The sequence below is a fragment of the Colossoma macropomum genome, unplaced genomic scaffold (assembly GCF_904425465.1).
Source record: "Colossoma macropomum unplaced genomic scaffold, Colossoma_macropomum, whole genome shotgun sequence".
NCBI classification, from domain to species: domain Eukaryota; kingdom Metazoa; phylum Chordata; class Actinopteri; order Characiformes; family Serrasalmidae; genus Colossoma; species Colossoma macropomum.
Window position 1 is genome coordinate 11732 of NW_023495127.1, and position 9736 is coordinate 21467.

General features: G+C 38.8%; 1 protein-coding gene across 1 annotated transcript; it reads right to left on the reverse strand.

Moving 5' to 3' along the window:
- Positions 1-266: 266 nt before the first annotated feature.
- On the reverse strand, positions 267-7581 carry LOC118801032 (B-cell receptor CD22-like). The gene is made up of 10 exons (XM_036561226.1): positions 7488-7581; positions 6847-7194; positions 4329-4562; positions 3267-3521; positions 2907-3155; positions 2548-2597; positions 1386-1472; positions 665-751; positions 466-546; positions 267-281 (listed from the first exon to the last, which is right to left on the reverse strand). The coding sequence occupies exons 1-10, from the start codon at positions 7564-7566 to the stop codon at positions 267-269; spliced, it is 1485 nt and encodes a 494-aa protein (XP_036417119.1). The 5' UTR covers positions 7567-7581.
- Positions 7582-9736: the final 2155 nt, after the last annotated feature.

The following is a 9736-nucleotide window of genomic DNA, read 5'->3' on the forward strand; positions in this document are numbered from 1 at the left end:
TTGGCGCTTTCCTCTGAGCACATTCAGCTGTCCAGTGATGCATCAGCGGCAGTTCAAAAAGATACGACGGCTCTTCACAGGTCTCAGAGGAAGCCTGTGTAAGCTTTCACCCTCCTAGTGCTGGTGGTATCATGTGATTGGGGGAGTTCTAACTAGTGGCTGTTGGATATGACCAAAATAATTAGGGGATAAAATTGGGGAAAATGTAATAATAATAATAATAATAATAATAATAATAAGTGCTTTCCAGTGATCCAGTGATGTCACTAGCTGAGAACAACCTTAACACAGAAGAACAGATAAAAGACGACATCAGGAGACCAAAGAAAACAGATCTGTCTCAGTTCAAACTCCACAGATGATGAAGGTGTGAAGGAGACTCCAAAGTGGAGACGCTGCTGTAGATTAAAGTCTATCAGTTCCAGCAGCTACAAAACACTCATCAGTACAAGTGGATTCACTCACTGCTAGAGTGTCGTACTCAGGAGAGCGAGACTGAGGATCCAGAGCTGAGTACAGATCATCAGAAGGACTGGAATGAACAGTCTGTGTGAGGGAAAGAGAGAATGAAGCAGAGGAGGAGAAATGAAGAAATGTGGACTTTGTAGGAATTCTTTATAAATCTGAACGTCTGACTGAACTGAGTTTCTGAAGAGACACTTACTGTGAGTGTGTTGTACACATCATCAGAGGACCTGGACACGGGGTCAAGAGCTGTGTACGTGTCGTCCTTAGCATTAGGGTCAACGTTCTGGAGAGAGGAGAGTTAGAGAACATAAGCAGTTTGAGTTCTCACTGATAAACATCAAGAACATTTACACTACAGACCAAAACATTTGAATGATTAAAATAAATAATATAAATATATATATATATATATATATATATATATATATATATATATATATATATATATATTGCTGCTGACTAAGAACTGGTGAACGTAATGGATCATCAGCAAATACTGTGAAGACTTTTAACATATTAAATCAGGGTATTAGTGCAGCACAACAAACTAATTGAAGAGCCTATAATTTTGTGGTTATATTTCTGTTGTTCAGTTGTTCCCAAATTATTTAAATTTAAATCTACACAAAGCTTTAATTATCATTGTTTGCTTCCATATTTTTGGTCTGTAGTTCATTAAGTGTTTCTGTGGAGGTGCTGAGACTGAATCACAGACTGTGCTGTAGAGCCCAAACTGCAGAGCTCAGAATCAGCACCTTAGACAGCTCTCTTACTCCACACCTGTGCTTCTCTACAGACACGTCTTAGATCAGTACTGCCATCTACAGGTGAAGATCTGTAATGACTCCAGCTGCTGGAGCTCCTCTACACTGCAGTGTAGTGTTTACTCTACAATAACCCACTAAAGAGACACTTACTGTGAGTGTGCAGTACACATCATCAGAGGACCTGGACACGGGGTCAAGAGCTGTGTACGTGTCGTCCTTAGCATTAGTGTCAACGTTCTGGAAAGAGGAGAGTTAGAGAACATAAGCAGTTTGAGTTCTCACTGACCAACATCAAGAACAGATCATAGATTTTATTAACATGTAAGGTCCACTGACTGGACTGAGATAAAGCTTCTGTCTGTTTTTCCACCCTGAACCCTGAACTCTCTCAGCACTGACACAGGCATGTAGAGTGTGATTAGTGTTTGCTGTCATGTTTCTATGTTGTATTCAAGTTTTGTGTGGTTATATATATGTGGTTGTGTTTATCTGTAAATTTCTGACTATCAGAAATTCTATTCTGATTACTGTTACTTTAAATTGGCCATTTAAATGGAGGTAAACGCAGGATCTGAATGGTGGTTTTTTTAAATGGATTACTGACTGGATCTTCACTGAAACTTCAGATAGTCACTCTGGACTCAGGGTAAGTCCTGCTGAGCTGTGATGTTTGAAGTCTTTTGTTGCCATATGAAGGCTAAATCGAGAGCTAATAGCAGGTTTTACAGTGATCTGGCTGTGTGTTTGTGCTGTATTTCTGGGTTGTGGGATGTTAGAGCTGGTTTCTATCACTCTGGCTGGTGATGACAGGTTCCTCTGAGTGTTCTGAGTGAATCCTGTCGCTATTTTTACACCTTGGTTTATAATATGAAGACTAAAAGCAGAGATGTAATATACAGTAGTGAGTGGGTTTGGGTGATTTTGGAGCTGGATTGCTGGCTGATGGATGGTCACAGGTGGATGAAATCACTCAAGATTGTGAGGACAGAGTCTGATGAGTGATCTGATGTGAATCATGTCTCTGTTTTAACCCTTTGTTGGAATATGAAGGATAAAAGCAACGTAATAATATCAGGATTTTGGGTGATTTTCTAAGCCAAATTACTCATTGATGCTGACATCACAGCTCAATGATGTCATGCTCGCTAGTTTGGGCCAGGTCTGCTGAATGGTCTGATATGTGGATCATCTCTGTAGCTTAAACTGTTCTGTAGTTATAGAATTTAACTACAGATTTTACCCAGAGCTACAACAAAAGTAAAGATGTCACTAAACCTCATTCTGCTAAACATGTTTTTGTGTAGTAACTGACTTGCCTGTGTTTGGTTTGCATTATCAAGTGAATTGCCTCTTCGCTTTCTCCTGAAAATAATAATATTAATATTAATAACAATCTACAAAAACTGATTCCAGTGATAAAAAGAGTAAAGTAAGGTCTAATAATCTACATTAATTCATTTTCATAGCTCTTTTTAAAGATTTGTTTGCTTACCTTACATAAAATACAGCAATGATAACAGATAAACATCCACATCCAGCTGTGACTCCAATAACTGCATATAGAGCTAAATTCCCAACTCCTGTGTTCAGATCAATGTTGAAGTTTAAAGTTATGCTAATTTTTATGAATGTTATTAAGTGTTATTCAGGTTGTGTTTTCATCACTAATACCTTTTACAGTGACAGTCACTGCAGCTGATTTCTGAGATCCGTGTTCATTCTGAGCCACACAGTAGTAGGATCCACTCTGTAGAGCCCTGTAACTGTGTCCAGATCCTACAGGTGAGCTTCCACCTTCTTTAAACCAGGTGTAGCTCTGCACAGGTGGGTTTGCATCACTGCTGCAGGTCAGAGTCACTGAACTGCCCTCCACTATTTCACCAGAGGGACTGATGGACACTGAGATGTTCTTTGGAGGATCTAGAAATCACAGAATAACTTCATGATGTAATCATTACATGACATTAAATGTTTATAAAAGAGAACTTCTACAAAATAATGTACAACTGGAACAAATAAACACAAACTTACACAAAACATTCAGAGTTAGAGCTTCAGAGAGTTTCTCTCCATGTTCATTACTGGATCTGCACTTGTATTCTCCACTGTCCACAGAGCTGATCTTGTTCATTGTGTAAGTCTCTCCTTTTGCTACTAATGATGTTCCTTTAAACCAGTTATATTCCACAGGTGGGTTTGCATCACTGCTGCAGGTCAGAGTCACTGAACTGCCCTCCACTATTTCACCAGAAGGACTGACGGACACTGAGATGCTCTTTGGGCCATCTAGAGGTAGAAAGACACATTACACTCTATGGATGTGCTTTTCTATTTGACAAAGCAAACTCTAAATGTCCTGTAGAAGTAGCTCATGTTCTATTGCAGACAAACATCATTCAGTTCAGCATATGAAGATCACTGTTCTTACAGCTTTAAAATAAATTTTACCAAAGACTCTGAATGAAACATTCCCACATATTTCTTGGCTCTTTAAGGGTTAATAAAACTAATGACTTCATGAGTTTTATCAGACTTACACAGTTAAGGTAGGTGATGGTCTTTACTAAAGCATCCTTAATTGAAAACAATAAACTGGAAAAAGTGCTCTGGTAATCCAAGTAACTGACTCAGATCATGATTCATGATTGTTTAATGTACACGTCTGGATTTTTTTCATCTGTTTAAAATTAGGAACTGAAATATGAACTATTATTATTGCATTATATATACAGACTTACACATAACATAGGAAGCATCAGTAGGAGAGTAGAGATGTTTTGATGCTCTTACAGCAAAACTTTAGCTAATCTCAAAGTCCTTTATGAGCTCAGGAGTGTTGGAGCAGGAAAACATAACATTCAGTGAGGAGAATCTGCAGGACTGAGATTATTAACTACAGTTTTACAGTTAAAGTGTGTTCTGTCTGTACAGATATTACAGTGACATCCTAATGAATATTTACTGCAGGTACTCAGTGATATATTACTTTATAAACAGAGATCAGTTGCTGGACTAAACTTAATCACAGACAGTTCAGCATGAAGCCTCAGCTTAGTTTGTTTTCTGAGACTGAATGAATGAATCTGTACTTACATCTGACATTCAGAGTGACCTCAGGAGAGCGAAGACCCAGTACAGCACAGCGATACCTGCCTGCATCCTCCCTGCTGACCGGCTGCAGGTGGAGTTGGTCAGTACTGGAGGATAAACGATGTCCATTTCTGTACCAGGTGAATGTTGGTCTGACTGTCAGACTGCAGGTGGTTTTACATGTGAGAGTGACTTTATCTCCCTCTATCACTCTCTCAGGAACCTCCACCTGGAGATCTGAGAACCAGAGAAAACAGACTCACACTGTGGAGACTCACACTAGCTGAGTGAGTGTGTTAATGGTGTCTTTAATATTTCTATTTAAAAGTAGAATTAAAATTAATCCTAAATCATGAAGTTTGCAGCAGCTCAGATTTGACCACTGGACATAACATATAAATATACAGTGATTTGAGTGAGATTGACCGTTATTACACATTAGAACATTAGCAGTGTGAATTTCCCCTGTTGTGGGACTAATAAAGGATTATCTGATCTGTGAGATCAGACTCTGACTCTGAAATGCTTAATAAACTGTGGTTCTCCAATTCTAAGCAGTGTTTTTCTCAGATGAGCTTTGAAGAACTGATGTAATGTATTTCAGATCTGCTGGAGGAATCCTGTCCAGCAGGGGTCACCAAGTATTTCAGCTGACCAAACTGAGCAGTTTCACAAAATTCTGTAGCAAAGCTGATCAACATATTTAAACAATGGTTGTATTTGACGCACATTAACATGAAGCAATGCTGCTGCTGTTGAGGTCCTGTGTTGCGTTTTATCCAGGCACCTGTATTTATGTAGACGACTTTATGTAAATTCTATTTACTGTTTGTGATCTTAGTAGTGAAGCAACAACATGGATTGTAAAAACACCACTAAAGTCAGTATTTACAACACAAAATAATGATTTATGTTGAATAATAGTTTAATATTTTTGTGGTTTATATATGACACTTAAAATGATACAGTAGAATTCCTAAATCTCAACACTCATTAATAATCAACAGGGTATAAATATGCATCATAATGCAAATTGTAACCCCCCCTCACTGCCCTGTTTGTAAAGCCCGTCTTTCCCCCCAATATCCAGCAGTCTGTCTCTGTTACAGACTTAACAGATGAGACTGAGCAGAAACCAAAATAAGCTCTAACTGTAACTTTAATAATCAGTAATACTGAGTCTTTCAGTCTCTCAGGTTTACCTTCTCAAATTCAAGTCTTTCTTTTCTAAACTTGTATCAGTGAAGCTTCAGTGATCTGGAATGAACCTGTGCTGTGCTGAAGCTGTATGTGATGCTAAGCTACTGCAGTAGAATGATACCTGATACTAGAACAGCTCCACACCACCATTTGATGATTCATGAGGTAGATGTGAAAAATGAATGACAGATATTTTAAACACCAACATCATGAATGTGTTTCAACTAACAACTTACATTTCACACATTAATCTCTGTTTACTGAACTGTATGTTTAATTTCCTTTATTTTTATATGAAAAAAATGGATTTATTGTTCTTTTGTGGACAAATATTTTCAAAGGTTTTGTAAAGTTTTGTATTTTTTTAAAACATACAATAGTCAGTGGTCATCTAACCTTAAAATGCTATAAAATTATGTTCAAAATATAACAGTTTATCCAGATTGTTACATGTAAGCGCAAACCTTTTCAAGTCTCTCTCTCTCTCTCTCTCTCTCTCTCTCTCTCTCTCTCTCTCTCTCTCTCAGGTGTGTCTGCCTGTTCCATCATCCATGTGGAGGAACTCTGACTAATCAGATAATTGATCATTAGTGTAATTGAGGGAGGACTCTGTGCCATAAAAGGAGCCCTTTAAGATGTCTGTAGAGGGAGGGTGTGTTTAGTGTGTTTATAATCTCTTGTGTTAAAGTGTGGATTTGTTTTAGGTATTTTACCAGTCGTTCCTTCACTCTAGTTTACATGAGCTTGTCTCCTGTGTTGGGGGAGAACTTTAGTTGTGGTGTTTTACCTGCATGCTTTTAACTGTCTTTAACAAGGGACTGCAGCTTTGTTTACAGGAGACATTGTCTCTGCCAGCATGAACCCCCAACCTAAGCTTACAAGAGCTACAGGTCAGAGGGGTGTGCCTATAGATTTACACCACATAGAAGGCTACTCTGTCTAGTTCCTGGGTCAGAGGGTGAGGATAAGGTTTTGTGCTTTGTTCCTGTCCACAGTTTGATTCTTCCAGTGTGGTTCTGGATTTTGTAGCACAGCATTTTTATTGTTGTTGGTTTTTATTAAATAGTTTCATGAGCTCTTTTATCTGTTCCTCATGCTTTTATCCACATGTACTGATCCCACAGTGCTCTAGGCACAATGTGGGGTCATAATAGAATATATATTGATGGATCTTATTTTATTTTATTAGTTGTCTAGACTACTAATAGTTTGATTGCAAGGCAAGAAATTTGAAGTAATTGGACTTTCAGTGTTAGTTAAATATCCCTGCTGAACACCAGTGAATGAAGTACAGTGTCTTATTTCTGCTGATGGATCTTACCTGTGACTGAAAGATCAACTCCTTCTGCACCTTGATACCTTCCTCCAGTTTGGTCTGTTATAAATCTGAAGTAGTATTTACTTTGATCCTCTTCTCTCACATCACTCAGTCTGAGAGTGCAGTCACTGTGTTTATCTCCGAGGTACTGAACTCTGCCACTGTACTCTGGATCATCTGACAGATCAGGAGGCTCTGAACCTTGACCCCACTGTTTGGTCCAGAAAGCTTTTTGGACCTTGTAACCACTTGGATATGTGTAAGTGCAGCTCATGGTCACTTCAGACCCCTTTAGAGCACAGAAATAATTTTGATTGTATCTCACACTCCACCCATTCTGAGCAACAACTCCTGCAACACAAAATACAGAAATGTGTAAATTATTACTGTTTGGGTCTCAGTCAGTAAAAATGCTGCATAAAGTCTCCACTTCAGCTCATTTCTAAGACTGTTCATTTCAGCTGAGTTTGAATAATCAGCTGCACAAAAAGCACAATGTGACAAATCCACAGTCGATCTTGTAGTGAGGTGGAGTGTGTGTGAGTGTGTGGAGGGGTGGGGCAGCACAAGTGACCAGAGTATTATATATAAAAATAAACTCATAACTGTACAGAGTTCAGTGAGAAGTAACAGCTCTGACTCACCAGAGATGAAGAGCAGAAACAGCAGAGAAACAGTCAGAGACATTCTGAGTGAGATCAGCAGTTCAGCCTGTGTGATCATATACAGTAAGAATGTAATACATGTAGAAACTGTTCATTTAGAGTCTAAAATGCTGTTTCAGACGTCAACATCTGTAAATACACTCATCATTACAGAATAAGAGCTCTGAGTTCAGACATGCAGTTACTCCTTTATCTTTTACATTATCTTTCTGTGTCATTCTGTAGTGTCAGCCCATATTAGGAACTCCAGGTCTGAGCTGCTTTTTTTCTGTAGAAAAAGAAAATGCCATTCCCAAAAATCACCACTGTTGAATCCTGTGGTGAACAAAAATACTCAATATGTTTTGCCCTGTGTACATTTTTCTCCCAATTGTCATTGAATCCTCTGAACTATAGAGAAATTATTAGTAAAGCTTCACTCTAAAAAACACTGTCTTGTCTTTTCTATCCAAATGCTTCGTTCAGCCTGATGGGTCATTGTATTGTGTTATTGCCACAGTGCTGGGTAGTTCTTAGGTATTGTTGTGGAGCCCAGCTGCTGGGTTAGTGACTCAGCTGGCACTAAACACAGGCTTTCTACATGAGATTTAAGCAGGATCTGGCAAAGATCACAATCAGTGATAGATATCACATCTATCAGATCGTCATCAGCACAAACAGGAAAAGGAAGAATCATGTGTCATTAAAACTAACAGCATTTCATCATCCTATACACATTCACTGCTGATGCTGCATCATTTTTGCAGTATTTTACCATCCTACACTTATCTATTGTTGATGCTGCAGCACGCTTTGCAGCTTGACTGGACCATTGTGCTAGAATCATGTACAAATATCACTCTGGTGACGTTTTCAACTCACAAAACTTTAAAATCATGGGAGTGTGCTTTGTACATAATTCTGCTCAAACTGTTCAAGAGAAGTGGCAAAATCTGCCCATTGTTAGTTTGTGTGTATTTACTTTGTTAATGTGTGCGTGCTGCTACTGTATAAAAGTGATGCAGCACTGCTGGTAAAGTAGAACTCTTCTGTGGAGTTTTTGTTTTTATAGTGAAGTTTTCCAGATTTGCAAAAGAAAAACATGGCGGGAGTGTATTTTGTACATGACTGAGAAGTGAAGGAGCTGTTTACTGTTTAAACTGAGGATGTCACAGCCTGTTTAACAGGATTTTTGGTGGCAGACGTGACTGTACAGATCCCAGTAAGATTAATGTATTTAAAGCCTGTAAGTTTGACACAAAGCCTTAACATTTGCAGTAATGTATTCTGGTAATGTATCAGGATTTGTGTGTGGGAACATTATAATACTAGAACTTTTCCAACTTGTAAAGAGTGTCAGTCCAGTGGCAGGGAAGGATCTGTCCATGCTTGAGATGGACGAGGAGGAAAGCTGAATTAAGCACATTCAAGATTTCATGTACAGTAAGACTTTGTTAGAGTCTGAGGATGCAGGAATGGCCCAGTTGTTAGAGTTAAATGATGTCATTGATACCATCTTTCACTTCAAAGCTGGTGTAGATGGTAGGGTTGATCTGCATAATGCACTTATTGTTACAGGAGGTCAGGTTAATGTAGATGCTGATAGTATAGTGATTAGTGCTCCTCACACAGCCACACAGCCACAACTAGCTAATCCTTCATCAGCTACTAATCTAGTCCATCCAACCACAGCTACTCCTGTCAAAGCTACACCTGACACTGACACAGATCTACAGAAAATGCTTTCTAGTTATGCTGTACTTAGTAAGAAGGTTTACAGTACATGATCAGCCCCACCTCACCACCCACACTTCCATCACCTTCATCATCACAGCCTGCATCACAACCCAGTGATGTCCACAGCAGCTGCTCAGCTAACACTATCAAACATAACACATGATATCATGCTCCCCCTTTGGGATCTTTCATTGCTCCAGCATTGAGAGTTTAAGACTGAAGGTAGACAGATCAGTGACCAGAGCTCAGATATGAGCTACAGCAACATATGTGCACAAATTTCAGTGATGCTGAAATAGTGAGAGGTGGTCTCAGAGTTATCAGGTCTGGAAATTTCAAAACATGTTAATGTCAAACTAATCCAAGAGCTCATGTGCACTAAGCAGCATGACAGTGAAATGCCACAACAGTTCTATACTGAGTGATACGGCTCAAAGAAAAGATCTTGTTCTCTTCTAAATATACTGACACAGATGTAAAATATAGAGCACAGTCCATAATAGTTTTCCATC

Bases quoted from the DNA above. Each gene is read 5' to 3' on its own strand.
- LOC118801032 (XM_036561226.1), bottom strand. From the start codon at position 7,566: ATGATCACACAGGCTGAACTGCTGATCTCACTCAGAATGTCTCTGACT. The intron at 7,195-7,487 runs GTGAGTCAGAGC...TTTGTGTTGCAG, and splicing joins GTTTCTGCTCTTCATCTCTG to GAGTTGTTGCTCAGAATGGG. The intron at 4,563-6,846 runs GTAAGATCCATC...TCTGGTTCTCAG, and splicing joins AGTTGATCTTTCAGTCACAG to ATCTCCAGGTGGAGGTTCCT.